The 27,043-nt window shown below is 43.3% G+C and overlaps 1 protein-coding gene across 1 annotated transcript in view; it reads left to right on the top strand.

Moving 5' to 3' along the window:
- Positions 1-27,043, top strand: part of LOC147732395 (otoancorin-like) — a 759,538-nt gene that overhangs the window by 372,105 nt on the left and 360,390 nt on the right. The window contains exon 11 of the mRNA XM_086956929.1: positions 13,647-13,793. Within this exon, the coding sequence (XP_086813055.1) occupies positions 13,647-13,793 (147 nt within the window). The remainder of the gene's footprint in view (positions 1-13,646; positions 13,794-27,043) is intronic.

The following is a 27,043-nucleotide window of genomic DNA, read 5'->3' as shown; positions in this document are numbered from 1 at the left end:
CTTTTTATATTGACCCTTTAATTAATCGTTTTATTTTGGAACAAAAAATTAAACCCATTCATTTGGCGAATATTAACTATCGAGCGCTAGCCTATGCCGATGATATAGTGATAACTTCTACCGATGTCCAGACAGCCCTACCGGCAATTAATGATCTTGCTAAACAATTTGGATCTTTCTCCGGCTACAAACTTAATCTGGAGAAAACGCAGATTCTTTGCTCTGGGGATAACCCACCTTTGAATATTTCCACTACTCCAGAGGTTACATATTTGGGAATTAAGATTTCTTTGCCCATAGAGAAAATACCGAACTTAACATAATTCCTGTGATAGTGCAAATTAACATCATGTTACAGCGCTTAGATCATCTACAGTTATCATTGTATGGCAGACTTAATATTCTAAAAATGCTGATTTTACCAAAAGTGTTGTATATGTATCGTACCATACCGCTAGAATTTTATTCTCTTGCTTTTAAAAATTTAGAAAGGACTACTTCCCGGTTTTTGTGGGGCTATAAACGCCATTGTAAAGCCCTTAAGAAAATGATACTCAGTAACGAGTGTGGAGGCTGGAATGTTCCTTATTTTCTTTTTTATTATTTAGCTGCTGCATTACAATTCATAAGTCCTCTAATCATGGGAGATAGAGTAAAAGTGCCGAACTGCTAAACACCATCGATATATGAAATGGCTATGGGCGAGAAAGTGAAGGGTAGCTTTCTTAAGGTTGTTGAGCCCAGTTACCACAAAAAAACAAAGTATAAGACACTGAAGGCAGCCTTTGGAGTGTGGCAAAAAGTTCGAAAACTTTTAGCTCTACCTAAATTAAATTCTTATACCCCTTTAACATCGGCAGGTTTTTTGCCAGCCATTTTTGGTGATTTAACGATGTATAGGTGGGAGCAGAAAGGATTATGATATTTGGGAAACGTATTCGTTAATGGCCAAATTGCTTCATTTCAGGAATTAGAGAACAAATTTTCTTTGGCGAGAAATGACTTTTTTAAATTTCTTCAACTTCGAAGCTTTTTACAGAGTCACCTATCAACTACCCCAGTTAAAATGATGAAAACTCCACTACTAGAACTTTTGCAGAAAAAGCCTCGTATAGGAACTCTTTATCTAAGCTTGATTCAAGAATGTGGGGATGATCTGGGACAATGTCAGTCGAAATGGGCTAATAAGTTAGGTATACCTGATATTGATATATTGCTTTCTATTAAATTTGCTTCAGACTGTCTGATTACAGGGATGATGAAATCCCAGCATTTTATGTGTATACATAATCTTTACTATACTCCAAGTAAAGTCGCCAAGTGGAGTACGACAATTGGAACGAACTGTGGTCGCTGCGGGCTATTTGCAGCTGATGAATTACATATGTTTTTCTCCTGTCCTAAACTTAGGACGTTTTTTCAACAAATTGAAAGCTTTCTTTCCGTTGTTCTTAAATGTGAGATTATTGTAACTGCTGAGTTGGTGCTATTGGGTGTTGAGCATACCTCTACTAGGTTAAAGCCAATATCCTATTTTTTATTTGTATGTATGGCGGCAGTCAGGTCCTGTATTACTAAGGACTGGATTAGTCCAGATCTTTCTTCATTTTTTACTTGGCGGGAAAAATTATTGTTCATGTATAATATTGAGTCTGGTATTTATAAGTTAAAGGGGGTTAAAAGAAGAGCTTTGGAGGAGAAAATTTGGGCACCTATTGCTGAATAGATTTAATCATACTGTTTGAATTGTATACATTTTGTATATTGTTTGTATTTAATGTGGATATCTTTTCATTTATGTAACTCTGTACTGCTGTATTTCCTTGAAAGAAAACAATAAATTCAAAAATATATTTAAAAAAAATGTAATGAGTAAGTGAAAAAGACTGGCTGGCTCTTGGCAAACAGATTAAGAGAGCAGATGCCTACTAGGAAAATTCCCATCAATGAGCGCTAGCAGGGGTGTCAACCTTAATTATAACAATGACAAAGTAAGGGCCTTCTAAGACTTCTTCACATCCTTATATCGGGAGGACCCTGCTTCACCAGATAATGCAAAGGTCTTTATCAATGCTGCACACCTCCCAAAACGTACTCATGCCAATAGTGAGCAATTGGAGGGGTTAATAACAGAGGAGGACGTCTCTGCTGCAATTATAGCTATGCGCCCTGAAAAATGCCCAGAAACAGCTTATAAATTATTTTTATTTATATTTCAAAACCACACTTATTTACCCCCTTCTTTCCCTGTTCAATTCTTTTTTTGTCCTACCAAATGGTATCCCCCTTAATATCCAAAGCAAACATCACTTTGACACACAAGCCAGGTCAAATTTCTGATTTCTGAAGTCTGTGGGGCATAGCAGCCCATTATGCTGTTAACACCGACTACAACACTTTTACAAAGGTCCTAGCAAATAGACTTACTGGTATCTTATCGTCCCGGATCAGTCATGATTCATCCTGCATAGGCAGGAGTTGGATAACATCAGAAGGGTCTTACACTCAATAGAAAAGGCCAAATATAAGAGTGTCTTGATCCTATAATGGGAAGTGATAGAGCGGAAATCTCGCGGTAAACTCTGTTTGGAAATATTAGTAAATGGTGCAGAATTAAGCTTCAATTACCATTATCCTGTTTCCACAACATTATCTATTCTAAAGGTGAACAATCTTTGTCACCATATTCTGACCAGAAGAGCTCCTTCATTAACACAGGAAAGTAATCAAATACAAACAAACATTTTAGTCAATAACGAGAGTTACAGGAATCAATAAGGTTACAGAATTGATAACAGAAAAATGAAGTTAGTAAAGAGCATTTCATAAATTGCATTCATTGCGTTCCATTTGTAAAAAAAAATTCTATTCTAAGAAAATGAGGCCCAAATGATATTAGTCAGAACTAATAAAGAATTCAAGAATAAAAGCAAGAGTGAGATTACCATGAAGCTAAATGAATGATTAATAATTCCAGAATCTCCCATTAGGAGAAATGAAGCATATAATAAATAAATCTGGGCAAAGCCAGTTATTCAAAGCATATAGCTTGGGGATTTTAATACAAATCTGAATGTAACAAAGCCTGCATTTAGTCTGCCTTCATCTGCATCTGTTCTGCTCTCCATCAAAGTTTGCCCTCTCCTCCCCTGCATCTGCTCTGTTCCATTCAGTTCTGCATCGCAGTCTGAAACTGCTCTGCAAGCCTCCCATCTCTAAATATGTCTGAGTCTGTCTCTCGGCAAAGGCTCTGAGGCAAAGGTCCGAGGCAATTGCCTGAAACTCCAAAACTAGGAACGCATTTATAAGTCAGGAAAGTGTTGCAAAGCATGTGGCATGATCGTCGTTCTGCATCCAATTGGAATCTAGTATTCTCATCTCCACATCTCTGCCATCTGCAAACCTCATCCATCAGACAGGTGCAAATCCTTCCCATTATATATTCTGCATCTTATTTATTACAACTCCATCTCCTAACCTTCCTCTAAAGAAACATTTTATTTGAACTAAACACATAACATTTGCTGCAAAAGAACTATGTTATTTAAGCAAGAATCATTAAAGCATAACATGGCCATGCATTTTTTAAATATGTGTGTTTTCTATGTTCTCTAAAGCAAAAAATTAACGGAGGCTTTGTTTAAACATTTCCAACAGCTAAATAGATAAGGCAGGTCAGATGCTGTAAATTATGTGAGGTGTCCTTCTTTCACACGAGAAGAGACATTCTTCTGTTATCTGATGGTTAAACTGAGCTGTTTCTGTGTTTCTATACTTTAAAATGTAGTGTCAATTCACAACAACTATATTTTACTATTGCACGCGTTTAACATTTTTGCAAATTAAAATCACATAGGACAAAATCTAAACTAGCCACATTAAATTAAACTATGAATTAATTGTGCACTGTTTTACATGATTTAATAAGTAGAAAGCTTCTGACTAAAGCCTGTGAATATCAAAACCTCATAATTTCAATTTTCAGCACCAAATGTCTGTGTGTCACTTTTTAAATATAGTTTTATGTCTGAAGCCCAAGGCAGGTGTGTCATTTGTAATGCTTAATTCTATAGGGTCAGTTTATGCTCTTTCAGAAGCTGAGAAAGCCTTTGACAGGGTCAGCTTATTTTTCCTCACTATAGTCTAGGAAGCAATAGGCATTGGTCCCAGAATTCTTTACTGGGTGGCAGCCAGTTACAAATTCCCAATGGAATGTGTTGTTTTCAACAGGAAAAGGTTGGTAAAGATTCACGTCTAGTGGGATGAGACAGGGATGCCCACTGCCCCCTCTGTTTTTTGTGCTTGTTTTTAAACATCTAGTGGCAGATGGAGGTGAACATCATACAATACACTTATTCGCTGATGACATGCTTCCCACATTACAGATTCACTAAGTTTAATCCCTAATGATGGAGCTTTTGGAGTTCTATAAAAGGGTGACAAGGTACAAGATGAATCAGGATAATTCAGAAATGCCCAGTTTGGGTTTGTCCTCAAAGATTAGAAATAGGCTTCTAACCATGCTCCCTCTGTTGTGGTAATTCCCCGATTGCGGAGTGGCGTCGGATGCAAAAAAAAATTCGAGCGATATCGTTTGAAACTGGGTTTGGAAGAAATCACGAAGGACAATATCAGATTTGAAAAAGAAGACGTCCTTTTCTTACACTAAATGGTGTGAAGGACTTTATATACCTAAAGAACAAACAAACTACATCACAGATCTTAATCTTTGGACATAAACAACCTTATTGAGGGTGTCTTTAGCAAGAAAAGGCTCTGTTGTGGTCCAGCACGGCCCTTTCCCTAATTTAAGGTGACGCGGCCGTCAATACATATTCACACTAATTCAGACAACCCAACGTCTATTCTAGAAGAGCCTAAAGTGAAAATTAATCTGTGCTTTTAATAAGATTTTTTACGGTACACACAGCTACTAGACCATTAACTGGATGGGAGAAATTGATTATTACTTACTCTGTCCCTAAAGGTCTTATTTCCAACATTTACATTTATGCTCTTCTAGCATAGGTGGTGCAGTGTGCAGAATGTACCTATATGAGACATTAGTCCCAGACCCTCAAAAGCCCTATTCCCTTGGCACATTGGCAAAAACACTGGATCGATATTCCTTCCCTTTGTGAAAATTAGGTAATCAATGTATGAGCTCATGATGTTGTGGCATAGATAACCTGTCAGTTTGAAACAGATGTATGAGACAACAATTGGATGTGTGGAGGGGGGTTGTGGCCAAGGAGAAGTATTGCATATGCCTGTACCCCAACTTAAAACTATTTTGGAAAGAGATTCTCTGTCATAATAGGGAAGTGATTGGTTATCTGCTATGACCAAAGCCCACAACTATTTTCCTTGACCTTAGACACGCTGTTCATGTTCATATGTCCCACGTGGCATGAAAACGTATTACTAATATGCTCTTGCCCTCAGAGCAGCTGTTAGCAGTGCAATGGAAGTCCCCAGTGGTTTCAGTGGTACAGGAATGGGCGGGTATGCTATGGATGGTGCTCGCCAGGGAGAAGCTGGCATGGGGGCTTAACAATATGGATATGAATATTTGATAGTCAGTGGCATGTTCTGGATTATTTAATGTACAGAGGGGCAGAACTTGGTTATCCTAAACCTTTGAGATCATTTCTGCTTACAGTTTATCGAGAGAGGTTAATTATATGTTTTGTACGTATTTGTTAAAAGTGAATGATAATGTACCATTGTGATACTGATGTATTTTACACAGGATGCTCATTTTCCCTGAGTAACCATTAGAAAGAGCAGGAAGAGGGGGAGGAGGTTGGTTTTTCAAAAGCTTTCATTTTGTATGTCGGCTAATTGTGCATATTTATGCTGATGGTAAGAACCCAGTAAATTCATATGAATGTCATGTAACCTGAAATCTTAAAGAAAATATATTTTGGAAAAGGATGGTTTTGGATCATGGATAACAGTCAGACTGAAGTCATGATACCCTGGCAGCTAATAATCATTTATATCCTCGACTCAATAGTCTCAAATTTTGGTAGAAGACAAGTATAGATTGTAGAAGAGAAGGAGAAAAAAGAGCTAATTACTAAGGTAAGTTCAAAATACTCTTTCCAAACATTGTTGAAAAAACATCATACCAGACATAGTACAAAATGCATGAATCACCCAGAATAAATTGATATTCAGAGTCTATTTTCAGCCCCATCTCCCCTTCTTTGAGCTTCATGACACAAAGGTCCTCTGTTCTCTGTATTCTAGGGGCCAGATGTACATAGGTAAACATTTGAAATTACCAAATGGCGAATTTTTGTGATTCCCTATTTAATCATCACAAACACCCATGTACAAATGTTAATGAGGTAGGTCTTGGTTTGCGACCCATTGGGGATCGCAAAAATTACAGGGATGGTGGCCAGCTGACCACATGCCTGAGCTTGCTTTTCAATAAAGCAATGTTCTATTTTTTTAAATGCAGCCCGTTGCCTTCAAGGAAAACAGGATGCATTTCAAAAATAAAAACGGAAAGTTTTCTTTTCATTTTTAGGTCGAGTCTGGTGCAGCGCATGTTCTGCTCTGCGAGTTATGCTGTATTCACTTCTGCACACTTCTACAGGCTTTTGGCCACGCCCTCGCTGCTAATTGGTTAAAGTGTGTGTCATTCCAAAAGGCTTTCTTCTGTATGGTTTGTTGTACTTATTACTGCCACCCTCTCCTGTGTTTCTCCATCCCTGGAGTATTGGCCTACTATGGGATGCTTTGTTGGGACTGTTTTTCCTTTTGCACTTTTTTTGTTGTTGCTTCCATTCTTCATCTGTGCGCCGGGGCACCCAGATGTACGTCAAAACAAGCCAGGGGTGCTACACATAGTCTAGAAACCACAGCTATATATAATGATATTGCAAATTATTCAATGAATCAATTAGATGACTTGTAAAGAGTGACTATTCATCTGTAAGGTCTTAAGGGGGGAGGGAGGAAGGGGTGAACCGCTGGGCCGCCGAAGACAATGTTGTTCAGTCGAAGAGCCAGGTCTTCAGATCCTTCTTGAATTAAGGCAGAGACAGCGATTGCCGGAGGTGGAGAGGCAGGTTGTTCCGGGTCTTTGCTGTGTGGTAAGAGAAGGATCTTCCTTCAGCCGTGATCTTGTCAATACGTGGGACGGTAGTCAGGGCCAGTTGTGCAGAGCGAGTTCTCTGGTGGGGCCTGGAATGCACGGTGGTGGTTAAGGTACACAGGTCCTGCGTCATGTAGACCTTTGCAGGCATGTGTGAGGAGCTTGAATGTTATTATTTTATTGACTAAGAGCCAGTGGAGGTCTCGCAGGTAGCCAGTGATGATGCAGGGGCGGGGGATGTCGATCATGGGTCTGACAGAGGCGTTTTGAATGTTCTGTAGTTTTTTGAAAAGTTTCTGGGTAGCGCAGGCATAGAGGGCAATAGTGTGGTCGATTCTGCTGCTGATGATTGCATGGGTGTTCGTCTTTCTAGACTTGGAGGGGATCTGCTGGATGATCCTTTCTAGCAGGCTAAGCATGTGGAAGCAGGATGTTGAGATGGCATGGATCTGGCGGTGAATGGTGAGCAAGGAGTCTAGGATGATGCCTAGGTTTTGTGCGTGGTGCGTGGGTATGGGGGGTTACAAGTGTTACGGGCTACCAGGGTCCATTCCAGACAGAGAGGGTGAAGCCCATGTTGAGGACTTTGGTCTTCTCTGAGTTGAGCTTGAGGAAGTTCTTCTAGTAGGAGTAAATGAGGAGAATCTATAAGTGGTTTTACGATATACTTAGACAATGCACAATGACGCGAGGCAACATGTAAGCAGTTTAGTCAATGTCGGACTGGGTGGTCGATTGGCGCTGCAGTTACAATTTAAATATCCACCATGTCAGGGTCTGCGAAGGCATGCAAAACTGTGAACATAGCACCTCCATCTTGGACTGGTAATGTGAATCCATAACTGTGGACACATATCACATAACAAGCCACTGCTTGACAAAACAAAAGCAACATTCACATCAACATACATATAATCTACCAAATGCATCTAAAGGAGAGGTTCGTGCTCAGCAAAACAACCCATCTATGTACATAATGCTGGTGCCCCTGTGATTGGATCCACTAACTTAAAGAGTGATATCCATTAGCCCACTGTGCCCTTGCTATGTGAAAGCCACTGTGCCTGGGAGCTAGACCCAATGCAGTTTGCCTCTGCAAAAGATAGCAGCAAGGAAGTGAAGAAGTCGCTGTCTGAAACACAGCTCATGCAAGCAGGGGCTGTGAAGCTTGCTGGCTTGTTCTGTCTCTGCCTTTGATGCCTGTCACACCTCCTAGCATGGTGTGCTCAAGGCATATATCCACTGAGCAGTCATTATACATCAACACAGCAGTGAATGAAAGTCACCCGAAGGCTGCAGCATTTCATGGCCCCACTTGTCCAGGACACCTTCCATCCCTGTTCCTACTTGCTGGAACTCTCACTGTTAGTCCATATAAAGCGTGCACCTATTTTCTAAATGATCACTTCACTGAAACAGAAAAAAATATTTCTTTTAGAACGTCAGTGGCTCTAACTGTAACAAATGCAAGACCTATTGCATTGTAAATGCTGGTTTAAGAGTGGACAGTGGTCCTTGGGACCACCATCTTCTCTTAAAAAATGTTTTTCCAAACATTCACAAAAGGGAAGGGTTCCCCTATGAACCCCAACACATTTGCGACTGGGTTACCACCTACTTGAAGTAGGCAGAAACATGCAAATGTTTTTCAACCTCATTTTGGGTGCAAAACCTTCACACTTACCACTGCGATTTGATATTAGGAAGGGACGCCCTAAGCAAAGCCATTCCTAATACCGAATCACAAGCCCAAATTGTGATTCGATAACAGGTTATCAAATCACAGATTTGGTCTTTGTACATAAAAAAATGCCTATTTGTGTTTGCAAAATGCCTATTCTGCGAATCAGGCCGCTTGCAGAAGAAATAAAGGTTTGCACAGCTGGCCTCTAGTTCTTTATTACAACTCCCAGGGTCAATAAGAATTTGCTATATGCCATGATATTTAAAATTGGTGCAAATACTGTGTACTGTACAGGTAGTACAATGGAAAGCAACGGGATACCTGGTGTCCATTTGTTTGATATCTCTGTAATGCTCTGAAAGTCAGGCTTGTAGTGCTTCAATAGAATTTTGCACATTGATCATCCCACGTGCGAAAAATCAGTACATTAACTACCATATTTGAAAGTACAAGACGTGATCCTGAAAACTGGACTCGAGGTATAGTAGAAAGAATTAATTTTTTCCATTGCGAACTTACATATTACAGGTGCTAAATCTATGAAATCATTTCTACAGGTAAGTGAAACAATTGATAGAAGAGCTAACTACTGGATCGCTGGCACTCAGGAATGTTCCTCATTGTTTTTTCTATATGGAAGATGATGCTAGGGTGCCTAGTGAGCCACTTTACAGTGAGTCTCATCATCGACTAGTAACTATCTGTGTTCATGATCTGTACCCATAGATATTTGAGACTATCATTTTTAGCTTTCGAGCAAGTACTACTTCAGCAGCAACACCCACTGGGTGGGAAAAGTCCTTAGATTTTTCATTATATAGTCATGACACAGTGCCGAGTAGACTCTGTTTACTCTTGCTACCCCCCAATTAGTTACCTAGGTAGGAAGCCATGGCCCTAGTTACAAGTTTGGAGAAGCGGTATAACTGGAGGGGACTTGGCAGTATGATACTACTCAACCCTATCACAAGAGGTATGGTGTTACAGAACCAAGAACTAGCAGGTTCAATGACAACAGACTAAGTTTTACGCTTTGTGATTCACCTCTGTGCGGCCTCAGGGCCACGACTGCAGGTGCCAGAACTTTACAGATCTACCCTAAAGCTCAAGGAGCACCAATGCTCACTCATATACCACTGAGGTTTACCCAGTACATCTGCACGCACCAAGCACCCCCACACACACAGCAACCCGTGTGGCCTCACTACTCCCATTTACCGCCTGCACAAAGGCGATAGTACATGGAAGTGCTCAACCTTCTAGAATCTGAGAATACATCCGAATACATGCAGATTAGGAGTTAGTAGTGTGTGATTATTCCCCATTCTGGGGGCTTTTAACTCCTAATTAAATTATGAAGGCGTATAGATGCCAGCCAGAATTGGTGGCGCTACACCTATATTCCTTCCCAGTGTAAGAATTGGCTTGGTAGTTTGGTTTGCCCTGTTCCCATCATGCACTGGGACAGGAACAGATTAATTTGCATGTAGCCAGGTTCTGAGCTGGGATGGTGCAGTGAGCTAAAAAACGGTGTTGGATCTAGCCCTGATCTCTTGACTGGGTGAGAGTATTCTGCTTAATTCAGAAACTCTGTCCATCACCACCCCTTGTTGTTAAATATTTTGTCCACCCTAAGCGTGGAAGGGTATACTCAGATGTGAGTCCCTTGCTCATTGCACCATAAGGATTCAAGCAAGCCGGGCCGACGACGGCTGAAATGCCAGAAACCGGTCCCCGGAAGCTTGTTTCCTTCCCAGTGTAAGAATTGGCTTGGTAGTTTGGTTTGCCCTGTTCCCATCATGCACTGGGACAGGAACAGACTAATTTGCATATAGCCAGGTTCTGAGCTGGGATGGTGCAGTGAGCTAAAAAACGGTGTTGGATCTACCCCTGATCTCTTGACTGGGTGGAAGTATTCTGCTTAATTTAGAAACTCTGTCCATCACCACCCCTTGTTGTTAAATATTTAGTCCACCCTAAGCGTGGAAGGGTATACTCAGATGTGAGTCCCTTGCTCATTGCACCATCAGGATTCAAGCAAGCCAGGCCGACGACGGCTAAAATGCCAGAAACCGGTCCCTGGAAGCTTGTTTCCTTCCCAGTGTAAGAATTGGCTTGGTAGTTTGGTTTGCCCTGTTCCCATCATGCACTGGGACAGGAACAGACTAATTTGCATATAGCCAGGTTCTGAGCTGGGATGGTGCAGTGAGCTAAAAAACGGTGTTGGAGCTAGCCCTGATCTCTTTACTGGGTGAGAGTATTCTACTTAATTCAGAAACTCTGTCCATCACCACCCCTTGTTGTTAAAGATTTTGTCCACCCTAAGCGTGGAAGGGTATACTCAGATGTGAGTCCCTTGCTCATTGCACCATCAGGATTCAAGCAAGCCGGCCGACGACGGCTGAAATGCCAGAAACCGGTCCCCGGAAGCTTGTTTCCTTCCAGTGTAAGAATTGGCTTGGTAGTTTGGTTTGCCCTGTTCCCATCATGCACTGGGACAGGAACAGACTAATTTGCATATAGCCAGGTTCTGAGCTGGGATGGTGCAGTGAGCTAAAAAACGGTGTTGGAGGTAGCCCTGATCTCTTGACTGGGTGAGAGTATTCTACTTAATTCAGAAACTCTGTCCATCACCACCCCTTGTTGTTAAATATTTAGTCCACCCTAAGCGTGGAAGGGTATACTCAGATGTGAGTCCCTTGCTCATTGCACCATCAGGATTCAAGCAAGCCGGGCCGACGACGGCTGAAATGCCAGAAACCGGTCCCCGGAAGCTTGTTTCCTTCCCAGTGTAAGAATTGGCTTGGTAGTTTGGTTTGCCCTGTTCCCATTATGCACTGGGACAGGAACAGACTCATTTGCATATAGCCAGGTTCTGAGCTGGGATGGTGCAGTGAGCTAAAAAACGGTGTTGGATCTAGCCCTGATCTCTTGACTGGGTGAGAGTATTCTGCTTAATTCAGAAACTCTGTCCATCACCACCCCTTGTTGTTAAAGATTTTGTCCACCCTAAGCGTGGAAGGGTATACTCAGATGTGAGTCCCTTGCTCATTGCACCATCAGGATTCAAGCAAGCCGGGCCGACGACGGCTGAAATGCCAGAAACCGGTCCCCGGAAGCTTGTTTCCTTCCCAGTGTAAGAATTGGCTTGGTAGTTTGGTTTGCCCTGTTCCCATCATGCACTGGGACAGGAACCGACTAATTTGCATATAGCCAGGTTCTGAGCTGGGATGGTGCAGTGAGCTAAAAAACGGTGTTGGAGCTAGCCCTGATCTCTTGACTGGGTGAGAGTATTCTGCTTAATTCAGAAACTCTGTCCATCACCACCCCTTGTTGTTAAATAACACCTATATTCCAGGGCACTTGTACTAGGTCCCATCTCTCCAGTCCAGAAAAGAGAGGCTACTATCTGGCAACCTCAAGGCCATCTGGAAACTTTCAATACCGCATCACTGGTTGTCCATTCCATTATTGAGTAGTTTTGTATAGTATTTCACTCCAAATTTTGCACTTTAGAGTGCTTTGGAGGTAGGAGTATGGAGTCTGGTAAACGCCCAGTCTTGAATCAAGTGGGCATTATGTTCTTCCCTAGTCAGTGAAGTGTGTATTCCATAGCGGTATCCTTGTAGGTAAGAGGTTTGTGCAATAGATTTGAGCATGTAGATGTAGGACCCCATGGATTCTATTCATTGTTTTTTTGAGGAAGAGGTGATTTGTCTTAGGTATCTGCCCAGCATGTTGGCTAGACAAGTTCATTAATTTGGAGTATTGGGGTGTAGGGGGGAGGGTGGCTGTGTGTGTGACCGTGTGTAGAGGGTGAAAGCAGTTGTGTGAGTCTAATGCATGAGAAGGAATGGGATCAAAATGATACATTATTTTGGTTTAACTATTTAGTGTTAATAAAGAAGTTGAAGTTCTTCTCTGTAGAGTAGCCTTTCAAGTGACATTTCAACTCCCCTAAGTCTTTGTATATAGGTTTTATTCTGTCTCAGGCTGCTACTGCTTCCAGAGTTAAAGGAATGGATCTTAAAAACATCAGATACCCCCCTTTAGTTGGCAAAGAACTTACAACTTCTCAATTTTCTCAAATACATTTAAGTGTTCCTTCAATTTGTTTGCAGTTTCTACGGATGTGCTTCAAATGTTAGGCTTTCTTGCTTTCACATACTATCTTTAAGGGGGATTTTTGACTATCAGGGCTTAACTAGAGGCCTATGGGAGAACTGTTTGGATTCAACCTGCCAGCCAAGGCATGAGGGAAGGGTACTTGTTTACAGTTAAGGTCTGAAGGGAGAAAGGGTTGACACCCATGGCATGGTGTAGACTCTGGTATGGCAGTGTGGAACATGCTTTCATATGCACAGCTTGAAAGGGGAGATTGTTGGGAAGCCACCTCAAAGTAAGGCCTGACAGCAGCAGTGTGATGGAGAAGCATTTTGCAGTTTTGACTTTAAGAGTATGATGCTTTTTCTCAGCCGCGGCCCGTGCACGTAAGAGTAGTGGGGTGGTGTGGTATTTTGAGAGACGACGACGAGGGAAAATAAATTATTTATTCAATTTTCTCTCTTACTTGTCTGTCCAATCCCCTTTCCAAATACCCACCACTAATCTTACCTCCAGGGGCCCGTCTGCTTTTTCTAGTGTAAGTCCAGAAAGATGAGGGATGGACGAAAGGTATTCTTCCCAGTACAAGGCAGCATGCCTATGGAGTAGGCTCTATGTTAAACATATAATAGTGAATGTGCGAGTGTCACAATGCCTACAGTACAGATTTACAGAAGAAATGACTGCAGGGATTTGGACGAGCCTGGTGTATGGAATATGACCCTCATCAATTGTCTTTCTCCGCAGGTGTTGAAAGATGGAGACATAAACTTTGTTCTCACCCACTTGCCCAAAAGTATGGTCAAGGAGATCCCTCTGGGTTTACTAAAGGCAGTGAATGCCAGTGTAGTTGAAGAGCTACTGAAAGGAAATCCAGATTTAAGCCAACCACAGGTAAGCAACAGCAGAAATAAATGAAGGGGATTTTTAAGGGCATAGAATTTTCTTGTGTAAAATCTATCAATTGTACCTTGAAGAAATGACAATAAGAAAGATTGAGTTTCACATGGAGAACATTTAGAAACTATTTTTGAGAGGCATAAAATATCACTGTTTATGAACAATAGCAATGTATTCAATTAATGTCAATGTGCAAAATTGAAGCCTTACTTAAAAGTAACAATGTTCTCAGTTATTGTAAGTAGATCTGGGGTCAGTTATTCAAGAAGAAACTTCAGAAACAACAGTAGCAAATGCAAAAATATTGGAAGGGAAGCTGCAGATGAAGCTGAGAGCTATGATGTGTCACAGGTTATATGTACAAGTAAAAATCAATGTGCTCATTTAGATACGAAAGCCTGCAGCATCCATAGGTATAATTCCATTTTAAACACACTGACAGATGGTGATATGAGGACAATAAATGGTGATATAAGGACAATAAAAAAAGAAAGAAAAACACTGAAAGACTTTTACGTTGTGTCGACCCCAACAGTCATGAACTGGACAGGGCCATTCTCAGAACATAGAGAGGACAACGCTACTTGCAAAGGGTTACAATTCTAAAATGGAAATAACATACCAGCAGCAATATAGATATGTAATAGGTGGGGGGGGGGGTTGCATTTCTATCCCAAGTGTCATCCTAGATAAAGAGCTTTGTAAGCAAGGGGAATTGCTCCAAATGTGGAAGAGCTATCATTCCAGTGGTGAAAGGGGAATCAATGTTCATGTGTCAGAACTCTGGGAGTATATGGGAACAGTTAGCAACAGGGAATGAAACACTTTCATTGGAGCCTAGCCCTGCTGTAAGCATTAGAAGGGAACACACCTAGGTTGGTGTAGTATATAACATGGAGAACCCCACAAACGGTAATACCCCAGGAGCATTTTCATATCCTGAGAAGGGACAAAATAAATACTCAGAGAGAAGAAAATTATAAAAAGTTTCAACTGAACAGCTGCCAACTAAGGTGAGGTCCTGGCTGTGGGAGTAATTAATCACAGCAAGGTCAGCAAATAGGAATGCTACCCAGGATGAAGACTGAAGTGTGAAAATAGTACAGAGAAAGGGCGAGGGCAGTTGGCTTACTCTGGCAAAGCTACAGGTTTTGCGAATGCTCCCTAATGAATGAAACAAGTAAGTAAAAGGAACAATTTGTAAATGCTTTCAGAAGACAGTTCAACTTAGAAGAGGATGGAAAAAGGCGCAACATCAACTGTTCTTACCCGAAGAAACAATCAAATCAAGGCATAATTCCACTTAATTTTTTTGTAATCAGGCTACAACAAATTACACATGTTATGCCCACACCTACTTATGGGTCCTAAGGTCCCAAATGTTTGAATGTTTTCAAGTTATTTTCACAGACATGGCACAAATTGCAAATCCATTACACTTTAGGCCAAGACACAGCGACTTGAGAAGCCCTTTATGGAGATGTCTCATACTCCACACATGCTCCTAACCCCTTTAAGTTTACCTGCAGAGGTGGCTAATGATAAAGATGATTAGCACCTTTAAAATACAAATTGAAGCTGCTTACTCCTCTAAAGCCATGTACTCACTGTTACTCACAAAGCTGTGGGAACGTACTAAGGCAGATATCGAATTACCAAAAGGCTCCATGTTATCAGAACACCTTTTTCTGCAGCAAATCAGTCATTAATTCTGGTTCAGTTCAATTAAACAAACCAGACTAAAACACAGAAAAAATGGTTTGTAATAGCAAATGCCAGAACTGGAAATTGTGTATACCAATGTCATAGTGACATCTGATATTTAGGGTAAATGTTTTCAAAATGTGTTAAGCACTGATACGCCTTACAGTAATTGTCTGCGCTATATAAGCTCAAATCAAATCAAAATAGAAACAATTGCATTGGGGCCCTTGTGAAGTCACAATCACAGTATAATTGAGAGGCTTCATTCCAGTCTCATGACGGAAGGAAGATAAACTATGGGCCTGACTTAGGGGGACAGAGTTAACTCTGTCTGGATGGTGGAGGACAGCACTGTCACCCTCCTAAGGGATCTAGGCTGACAAATTTAGAGCTGTCTGTCAGACCAGTGGGTAACTCTCTGACACAAACTGCAGTCATGCCTGTTCCTATCCTTGCAGGATCAGTTTGACAGACAAAAACCATCTGACTTGATGGACAGCAGGCAAACTTTTCAAAAGGTCTTAGTTTTTCAAACACAAACTCCCAAAGTCTGAGTTTGTTTTTGAAAAACAAAAAAAAGTATGGCCTCCCCATGCTGGGGATTTTCTCCAAAGGTGTCAGGGTCATCATATGTTTCCTGTCCTTTACAGATAGGTTGTACCCTAAATAGGGTGTACAATGTAAAGTCTGTCCTCTGATGACCTCAACTCTGTTGGGCTGCAGCAGGAAGTATTCTGTCAAGGTTCCTTGAGCAAAAAAATGGGACTGTAATTAATAGAACTAAACCTCATTGGAATATGAATGAATATTCCCAGTATATCAGAGAAAGACATAGAGGCATGAAAGACATAATTAATCATTTACTTTATTAAATATATTGTAAGAAATAAGACACTGAAAAAACAGAGACAAACAAGTTACTTACCTTTGGTTATGCCTTATCTGGTTAGACTGTATCTAGCCCCTAATTCCTTACTTTACAATATTCTCGAGGTGTCAGACATCCGAAGGCTTATTAACCAGTGTAAAGAAAATAAGGGCCTACAAGGACCATTTAGGTAGGGAGACTGGTTCGCAGGAACGAGGATGCTAGGAGGGTTGGAAAGGAATCTGCGGCTAGATAGAGTCTCTACCAGATGAGGAGTTACAGAAGGTAAGTAACTTGTTCAACTGATAGAGACTTCTAGCCACAGATTTCTTTTTTAAAATATATACCAAAGCAATACCTCCCCAGAAGTGGGTCTACAAATGGGTTTAGGCCAAGAAGTCCTGGAGGACCAAATGGGCAAATTGCCTGTCACAACGGACCCGACTGTCACGGCAGTAGTGTTTGGTGAATGTGTGCAAAGAAGGCCATGGATCAGCCTGACAGATGTGCAGGACAAGGACTCCATGAGCTAACGCAGTGGTCGCAGGTTTGGCTCTGGTGAAATTAGCTTGCAATCCCTCAGGGGGTTGCTCCTTGGTCAATGCGTAGCAGATCTTAATGCAAAGTACAATCCTTCTGGGAATGATCAGTTTCTGCATTGCTTTCCCCTTCTTTGCCCCAGCGAACCCAACAAAGAGCTGATAGTCCACCCTGTGTTCTTTGGTACGATTGCTGTTGCCAATTCTCTTTTTAGGTTCAAAAGTTGGAGTCTCTCCTTCTCTTTGGAGGCGTGATTCGGAACAAAGAATGTTGGCAACATGATGCTTTGGACGATAAGGAAAGGTGTCACACCTTTGGCAAAAAGGAGACGGTGCAGAGAGCCAGTTTGACAAAAGTCTGTGTAAGGAGAGTTCACAGAAAGCGCCTTCATCTCACTGACCCTCCTGGCCGATGTGATGGCCACCAAGAAGACTGTCTTGATAGTGAGAAGTCTTAGAGAGCAATAATGCATGGGTTCAAACACAATAAAAAAGTTAAAACCATATTAAGGGGCATAATGAAGGGTTTGGGGACACAGATGTTGAAAATGTTTCAGAAAACGTGTCTCAAGAGGTGACTTCAGAAACTGCAAAAAAGCAGAGATGTCAGAAAGTTACCTCTTAAGTATGCCAAGGGCAAGGCCTTGCTGGGCTAACAACAAAACAAAAAACAGCGCTTTTAAAAAGGGTCAACATGTTTTTCAGTGCACCAAGCTACCAACTTGTCCCAAAGGCAGGCATACAGGGTCTTTATGGTGGGACCCATGGCTGCTAAGAAGACCTCACAAATGTTAGGAGGGAGAGAAAAAGACTCTTAACTGCCCCAAATCGATCTTCATGCATGAAGGTGGGCCATGCACAGGTTGAGGTGCAGAAACCTGCTCTGTTGCTGTGACAGGAGATCCTCCCAAAGGTGCAGCATGATCGGAGGACTGCTGCTTTCATTAACACCTGAGGGGTGCTGGTAAGGTCAAAGTGGAGCACAGAGAACTGAAAGTACTCATGGCCCAATAGAAACAGCTGACAACGTCTGTGGGCTGGCAGGATGGGTACATGGAAATATGCATCCCTAAATCTAGTGCTACCATCCAGTCTCAGGGTCCAGGGCAGACAGGACCTGATCTTATGTGAGCATCTCAAATTTCTCCTTCTTCAGGAAGCAGTTGAGAGGTCACAAATCTAGAATGGGGGGAGGCCACCATCCTTCCTCTTCACCAGAAATTAGCAGGAATAATGACCACAACCTACTTCTGATGTCGGAATCCTGACAATGGCCCTTTTGGCCAAAGGTGCCTGCACTTCCTGTCATCCAATCTGAGGACTGTGGCATGCGAAAATGGAAGGGTTGAACCCCACTGAAAAATGTGGAGCACCCACATGTCTTAAGTAGTGGACTGCCGGCGGTGCAGGTGGTGCTTGATCTTGCCGCCAACTGATTGCTTCTGATGTTGCAAGGAAATGTTAAAGAGGTTTGGTGGCTGCGGCTGCAAGGAGGTTGGTGAACTGGGAAGATATTTTACGTTATTCCTCCGAGGCTTTTGGGTGCTGCGTCCACAGCCACTAAAGAACTGGGGAGTCTGCTAGCCATGGTGGCTGGATAGTCAGAGCCGGAGTTGATATCAGACAAAGCCAGTTCAGCTCAGTATCGGAGTTATGAATTACAATGGGGTCAATGGGGCCAAGGGGCATCAGCGGCACTGGAAAAACACAACTGGACCAGACTCTGGTGAAGGTCGTGGATTTGCAATGGGATCCAGTCCGGATCCTAGCTTAACTGGCACCGATGTTGAATCTGCTGATGGGAACCCAGTTGGGGCACCACCTGAACTTATTGTGCCCACATGAGCTCCAGAGAGGTTGGCTTGCACAAAGATGAGGTGCATAGCCTGATAGTTCAGTTCAAGAAATTATGGAAGGCATGAAGGTGACCCAGACACAGGCTCCATGGAGGAAGTGTAGCAGCGGGATATAGATTTGTGGCGTCGTTCCTGAGACTCATCCGATGACTTGGAACAGCACGGGGAAGTCCAAGTGTTCTTTGACTTTTTTGTCTTCTTCTTGGGGACTTACCCAATTAAGATTTTAATCTCAACGATGACTGACTCAAACCACTGAGTGGGCCTGGGATCTCCTATGCAACTGGGACCTGGAGCGATGCAGAGTAGTTTGGTGCCGAACAACCAGGTGCCTTAACATGGTCTACCAGACCATTTTGGGTTCATCGTAGAGAAGTCAGGGCAGGCATTGAAGGCATGGTCTGGCTCCAGGCACCACAGGAAAACTAAGTGGGGATCTGTCACAGACATCTGCCTGTGACAGTTTCCATGGGGCTTAAAACCCCCAGGTTACTTAGGAGACTACCCTAAGGCAGAATGGGAGCAAGCTTGCTTGAAAAATATTGCCAAAAAGTTGAAAAAAGACAGCAAAAGAATAACTGAGGTAGCCATTCCAGAACTGCGCTGATGACACTGTAAGAAGAAAACTGATGACTGCACGCTCGGGTGGCGCATTTATAGGCAATGCTCACATCACATCTGGAGCGGATGATGGCGAGTCAGTCAGTGCCCCCTACTGAATCGTAGAGGTACTGCTCAAGATTTTCCAGTCTGACTGAATATACTAAGGTATGGCATCTGTGGCTAGAAGTATCTAGCATATATTTGTTAAAACTGTTTTTGTGACCCATGGATCGCTCATTTCACAGTTCCACTTTTATATTTATTATGCAGACATGGGATTTGGGGTCATTTCCTTTCCAGTGCAATTTTCAGGCTGTAGCTCAGGCACAGACTTTGTGCAATGTGATGGCTCTCACATCAGTCGCAGTACTGATGGTTCCAAAGCAGGAGTACCCTAAACAAGGACAGCATGAGATTTCAGCATCTGGCTGTCATCTGCCTTCCTGGTGGTCATCAGGCACAGACAAAATGGCAGACGTCCTTTAGAAACTGTGTCACCTTTAACAAGAGAAACCTCTGACCTACCCCTCATTCTTAACATCTACCTTACGTTTTCAGTCAGGAAGAACTAATCAGCAGCTCTTTGCTAACAAGGAGATCCCCAAATGTCTCTGGGATGCCTTTAATTCATCCTCCCTCACTTCAATGTTTTGGCGTTCACCCTCCAGCCACAGTGATGCAGTCAACACACTTTCATTGTCTATGTAAGCTGTATCTACTCTCCATCACATCATGCAAAATGCATCACATTGGCCCATGCAGTTAAACTTTCACCACTCATACTCTTACTACTACACTCTTGCCACATATCTACCTCACATACACATGCAAGGAATATCAGGTCAAAGGTGTGAGGGAGACACAGACAGCTCAACTGGTCTTGACATTCATTGTCTCTTTGCTGGCTTTCTAAACACTTCTGCCACATATGTATCTTCACCACTCTTCATCTTGCCCTTGGAGTTTCACAGACCACTCATCTGGTCATGATTCCCACTGGTATCATAGCTAGCAATCTTTGTCTCATCTGAGAGTATCTATCTTGATTCTCCCTCACCCCTTTCTACTCGTCTGAGCCTTCTTATGATCCTAAGCCCCGCATTGCTGATTTCCATTGCCTCTTGAACCCCCTTTGTTAGTAGTTATCCATTTTAGCCAACTTCAGTCAACTGAGTTTCTCAAACCCTTTCTTGCATTCTTCACAGATCACACTCCTTTGCACTCATCCACCCTTAGATTCCTTTGCAAAGTTTTGATCCCTCAGATCTAGCCTCAGACTACTGTGCCAACAACAGGCAGTGTATGCCATCACTCAGAGGTCAGCGTGTAACAGTCCTGACTTTTGTTCACGTTGCATGCTTTGATTTTTCAGCAAACACTTACCAGTCTATCCGTGGGATAAAAAAGGTTGGAGTGTCTGGGGGTTGCCAGCATAGAAAGGATGAATAAGAGTTGATTACAAAAGAGATATACTAATACATGTGGTGTAGGTTCAGATTGGTGTCTTCCTGCTCCTGGGTCTTTTCCCTTCTCATACAGGTTATTCAATGCTTTCTGGTGTTGGTCCTCGTCCTGGTCCTGTTCCAAGTCTTCCTTTTCTGGGCTGTTTTGGTCCTCCTGATTCACATCCTGATCCAACTAGTTCTGGTCACCCTGGTACTGGCTTCCAGATTCTGGTGCTCCTGGTTCTTGTCCTTCCTGACTCTGGTCATCCTGGCACTGCTCCTTGCCTTTCCTTGTATTACCCCTTCCTTGGCCTCCTGAGTCTGATGGGACTAATCCTCACCCTGATCCGGCTGTTTTGCATGGTCCTTTCCACCTAACCCTGTTGTCCTGATTTTCCTAGGTCTGGCACACCTAGTCTTCCTGGTTTAGGTCTTCCTGATTCTCCTTACCCTGGTTCGTGTTCCACCTTGTACTGTGTTGACTGGTCCTGACCCTCCTCATTAGGTCCTCTTAGGCTAAGATTGTTCATCTTGGTCCTGGCCTGGTCCCATCGCTCCTTGTGGCTATGGTTGTCCTAGTCCCCTGACCTTCAGCAGCTTTGTCCTGATAACCCAGTTCCTGGTTCTCCTGCTCCACTTGGTAATTCAGGTTCTGGTCCCCTTGGTTATGACCCTGATGGGCCTTCTAGCCCTGTTCCTGCTTATTCGTCTTCTCCAAGTCCACCTAATCCTTCCAATCTGGTCCCTGGTCGTCATAGCCCTAGTCCACCTGTTCCTAGCATGACTAGTTCTCCTGGTCCTCCTCCAGCTTGTTGTCATACTCTTTGGCCCTGGTCCTGCTACTCCTGACAATCTGTGTGAACACTAATTTTCCACTTAGACTTAACGCTCCTTATTCAGGTCATCCTGTTCTTAGCCATCCGGCTTGGTCATCCTGGCTGTAGGAAACTGGGTTACTAGTTGAGGTGGGTGAAACCCTACTCAAGCAGCAACCACAGTTCATGGAAGGTTACTAGACAAGGAAACCCCAAACTAACCTATGATTAACACTCTGGTAGCTTGGAACAAAAATATTCAGGCTTAACTTAGAGGCAATGTGTTAAGTATTTATGCAGCACAGCAACAGTAATAAAGTGAAAATCCAACCCAAAAAGATTTAAGTAGAAATAGCACTGAAAAGCCCAAACGCCAACTGTGGTATCTGGTTGCTCCAGACCAGGACAAAGTCACAAGCTCAGGCAGTCTGCAATGAAGCGCAGGCCGGATACAAGAACCAAGTTGGGCCTGTTGAACAAAGTACATTAAATCCTGATTGTGGAGCGTTAGCGAGTTCCCAGAGTGAGGATGTATCACACAGCAGCAGTTCCGATGAGCTGAGGGCTGTGATGCAAGGTCTTGTGTGGAAGATGCACTGCAGCAGTGATTCCTGGGAGCTGCAAGGAAGCGATTTGAGGTCCTGCATCGAGGATGCATCAGGCATTGGCAGCTCCAGGGAATTGCGGGGTTGCAATGTGAGGTCCTGCATCTTGCAACAGCAGTTCTGAGGAGCTGTGAGGTCTTGCGTGGAGGGATGTATTGTGCAGTGACAGTTCTCATGCTGAGCTGCAAGGAGATGCATCATCCTGTGTGAGTTATGCCTAAAAGTCCACAGCTGAGCTGGCACAGCATCTCCAGGCCTACCTCCAAGGGTAGAGGCTTAGGGTAGCACAACTTGGGAGGGGCAGGGTTCACAGCAGGCAGAGCCCAGATGTGGAGGTCAACAAAACTAACTCTTGGAGACACTCTGGTGGTCCTGGGCTCAAGATGCAGGTCCAGTCCTTCTTACTTAGGCAGGTGGATAGCAGAGTGACAGTCCTTCTTGCAACAGAGTAGCACAGCAATCCTTCTTCTGAGTCTTCCACATGTCCAGATGTGTACTTAAGAGGTGGGTCAGAGGATCCACTATTTGTACCTGGTGCCCACTTTATGGTGCGAGAAACTTCTAGAGTTCTCCCACTACAGAGGTGTCTGGAATTTCCTACCCCTCCATCCTGGCCCACGCTTGTCTGGGGGCACACAAAACTAGTGTGAACTCCTTTGTGAGTGTTTTGAGGCAGGATCTTTGTGATGTGCAAGTGTGGTAGGTGACAGCTCCATCACCTTATTAAGTCACAGAAGGCCATCATTCCAACACCTATTCCCACTTCGTCTCACTTCTGGAAGCAATACATAAAGACCAACTGCAAGCTACACCCAGTCATGTGACCCAGGATACAGGCTGCAGGCATCAAAAGGTTGGGACAGTAACATTCTAACTTTCTACAAATGGCATTTTCTGAATTGTGATATAAAATCCAACTTTACCATTAAAGAGGGTTTAAAATTACAATTCTTTAGAGACCAAACTTGAAATTCCTTCCATCTTAAACCTTTCACTTTTTATATGTAATAAGGTAACCCAATGTTATCCTATGGGAAAGGTAGGCCTTGTAGAAGTAAAAAACATATTCAAGAGATTTTAACTACATGGACATGTAAAAATTAAAGGTACATATCCAAAGTTTAAAATACGCTGCACCCTGCCCTCTGGCTGTCACCATAGAGTGACTTATATGTATTAAGACTTCCTTGTTAAATGTCTTCTAACGTGTGGGCTCCTCAATGTGAGGTCTCTGCCAAAACATAGCGTGGAAATTCAGATGTTGCTAGAAGCACCCAAGCTCGATGTTCTGTTTATGACAGAAACTTGGACTCGCCCTGACTGTGAGGTTGATCCTGGTTGGGCTTGTCCACCAGGTTTTAAAATCCACCACCTTCCCAGACCAAATGGGAGGGGAGGTGGGGTTGGAGTAATCTACAAAGCTACCTGGAAGATAGGGACCATTGATATGGATGTGGTCAATGGACTGGAATTACTCGGTTTGACCATAAAGAATGATTCTGGGCTCATTTTTGCAGGGATCATCTGCTATAGGCCTCCCGGGGCTTTTAGTGTTCAGCAGCAACAATCACTGTTAGATACCCTCACTAATATGGCAGCCACTCACCATAAATTAGTAATTTTGGGGGACTTTAATCTGTGGTTAAATGGTTCTCTTGACTCTGGTTTTTTCAACTTACTCCACTCATGCGAAGGCCTTGGCCTTTTCCAGCAGGTCGTTGAGGCCACCCATAAGGCTGGGCATCTCCTTGATTTAATTTTCTCTGAACCCCATCTTCTGCACATTGGTGAAACTCTGTCTATGGATTGGACGGATCCTTCTTTAATTAAATTTTTTGTTAAACTTAAGACCTCTCAGACTCAGGTTTCGCGTCCTACGACGGAATACCTATGGAGAGACTGGAAGGCTCTGACACGGCTGAGGACTTCTGACTCGGTGTTCAGGTCGGAGACTGTTTCCCTCTGGACAAGCAAGTTGAGGAGAATTATACCTCACTGCGTCTAAAGATCACCTTGGCCTTGGATTATTGTGCCCCCCTGAAAAAACACAGTTGTAAGGGCAGAATTTCTGCCCCTTGGTTTAATGATGCATAAAAAAATCTGAAATTAGCGTGTAAACAGGCTGAGAGGAGATGGAGGTGTGGCTACAAGGAGACAGATAGGATGTTGTGGAAGCTTAAAACCTTGGACTATAAGAATGAGATTAGAAGATCTAAAGCCGACTACTTCTCTTCCTTAATTTGTAATGCCTCAAACAGCTCTAGAAGCATTTTAAATATTCTGAATAACCTCATCAATCCTGACTCCTCTAAGAATTCAGTATCTCCCTCTCAAGAACTCTGTAAGAACCTGGCTAGGTTTTCCTGAGAAAAGATCCAGCTGATTATTGAGGACCTTGAGAGTGGCCAGCAAGCAGTCTGAAATACTGTCTCTGAGGCCAGGAGTTCTCCTGCCTCTGTGGGGAGTGTTTCGGAGGGTGTGGCCCCGTTTGTCAGTTCACCGAACAACTATCTGAGTTCCTGTCTTTAACGGCAGGGGACTTCAGCAGACTGGCACAGGGTACCTCCTCTGGCTCACCCATGGACCCGGTTCCACACAAGATTTGGGAGGAGTATGAGGAAGAATTGTTTCCTACTCTTCGCCTGATCTGAAACCAGTCGTTAGTTAGTGGTATAGTCCCCTCTTATTGGAAGCAAGCCTTGGTGTCCCCTTTGTTGAAGAAGCCATCCCTTGATCCTGAGTGTTCAAAAAACTATAGGCCTATTTCCTTGCTGCCATTCCCAGCTAAAATTGTTGAACGTGTGGTTAGCATCACTCTTTCTAAGCACCTGGAACAGAACAAACTACTGGAGGAGGTACAATTTGGATTTCGGGCGGCTCAAGGGACCAAGACAGCCCTGGTGACCATTATGGATGAGTTTCAAAGGCGGGCAGATAGGGGACAGGCAGCAGCACTGATCCTGCTCGACCTGTCTGACGCCTTTGATACGGGTAACCATGAAATCCTGCTGAGAAGATTGAGTGAGGCTGGGGTGAAAGGTTGCGCTTTACGTTGGTTTCAGTCTTTTCTGCAGGATAGACAGCAGGCGGTGTCCCACCCCCTTTTCAATCTGCATTCTCCAGCGTGCCACACGGTGTTCCTCAGGACTTATCAATTAGCCCTATCATATTCAACATTTACATAAAACCTCTGATTGCGGTCATCAAATCACATAATATTAACATCATAAATTATGCAGATGACACACAGCTGATCCTCTCCTTTGAGGGAGAGGACTCGACACCAGTGGAGGTGTTTCATAACTGCTTGCGGGACACGGCCCATTGGTTACAGAACAACTACCTACAATTCAATGCAGGAAAAACCGAGGTGCTCTTTTGCGCCGTGAATAGGATCCCTCATCCCCTTCCTTGCAATTTCTGGCCCCCTGGAACTTCGACCGCAGTTCGGCCAGTGAAAACTGTCCGCAATCTGGGCATCAGGCTTGACAACAAACTTACTATGGAAGCTCAGGTCACGAAAACGACAGCTTGCTGTTTTGCAATCATTAGGTCCCTTCGGAAAATCTTTCCGCTTTTACCTTCTCAGGCACGTGCACAAGTGGCAAGGTGTACGATTCTCAGTAGGCTTGACTATTGTAATGCCCTTCTGCTTGACTCCCCTAATTTTATGCTGGACAGGTTACAAAGGATCCAGTCAGCTGCAGCCAAGTTAGTCTTTGGGTTGCCTAGAAGGTCTTCCACGTCTGCAGCTCTGGCAGAGCTTCACTGGCTCCCTTTGAGACAGAGAGTGCAATTTAAGTCTCTCTGCCTTGTTTTTAAAGCCCTCCATGGGATAGGACCTGCGCTGATGCAAAAAGATTTTGACTGGTACACCCCAACAAGATTGCTCCGCTCTTCATCGGCGAGACTGGTGACGGTACCAAGGTTCAGGAAAGCTGGGTCAGGGGGTAGATCTTTTGGGGTGGCAGCGGCCAAACTGTGGACTAGACTCCCTTGGGAGATCAGACAAATTAGGGAGCTCCTTCCATTCAGAAAAAGTGTAAAAACCTGGCTGTTCCCTAAGACCTAGATGCCTGACCATGTCTTGATACATCCTCCTGCCTTTTTGAGCCATCAGCGCCAGGAGGCCTGCAAGGTGATAGTGCGCTTTATAAGATGAATAAATAAAAATAAATAAAATAAAAAGGAAGGTTTAGAGCTGGCAAAAGGTTTCTTTTGCAGATCTAAATGGCAGCTTAAAAGTGCACACACAGACCACAATGGCAGGCCTGATAAATGTTTTAAAAGGCTTCTTAAGTGGGTGACGTAAGGAATTCTACAGGCCCACTAGTAGCATTTTATTTACATGCCCTCAGTATATGCAGTGGCAGTGTAATAAAGACGTACAAGTAAATTATATGTGCCAGTTGGGTGTAAGCCAGTTTTACTATGTTTCAAGGAGAGGGCTCGAGCACTCTAGCACTGGTTAGCAGTGGTAAAGTGCACAGAGTCCTAAAATCCAACAGAAACAAATTAATAAAACAAGAGGGTTAAGGAAAAGGTTTGGGGATGACCCTGCAGAAAGGGTCACTTTAACACTGATCTTCCTTGTCCTGGTCCTCCATTTCCTCTTTGTCCTTGTCCTCCTTGCCCTGGTATGCCAGGTCCTGATACCCCTGTCCTGTGCATCTGTGACCTGACATTCCTTTTCCAATTGGTTGTGGTCAAATTGGCCCTTCTTGTCCTGGTTCTCTTAGCTCTTGTCCTGTTAGCTTTGTTTGCCTGGTCATCTCCTTCTTATTCTACAGGTCCTGTTCTCCTATTCTT

Source organism: Lissotriton vulgaris, chromosome 2_1 (genome assembly GCF_964263255.1).
Source record: "Lissotriton vulgaris chromosome 2_1, aLisVul1.2, whole genome shotgun sequence".
Lineage (NCBI taxonomy): Eukaryota > Metazoa > Chordata > Amphibia > Caudata > Salamandridae > Lissotriton > Lissotriton vulgaris.
The sequence above is the reverse complement of the archived record's forward strand: the minus strand, read 5'-3'. Positions and strand labels throughout refer to the sequence as shown.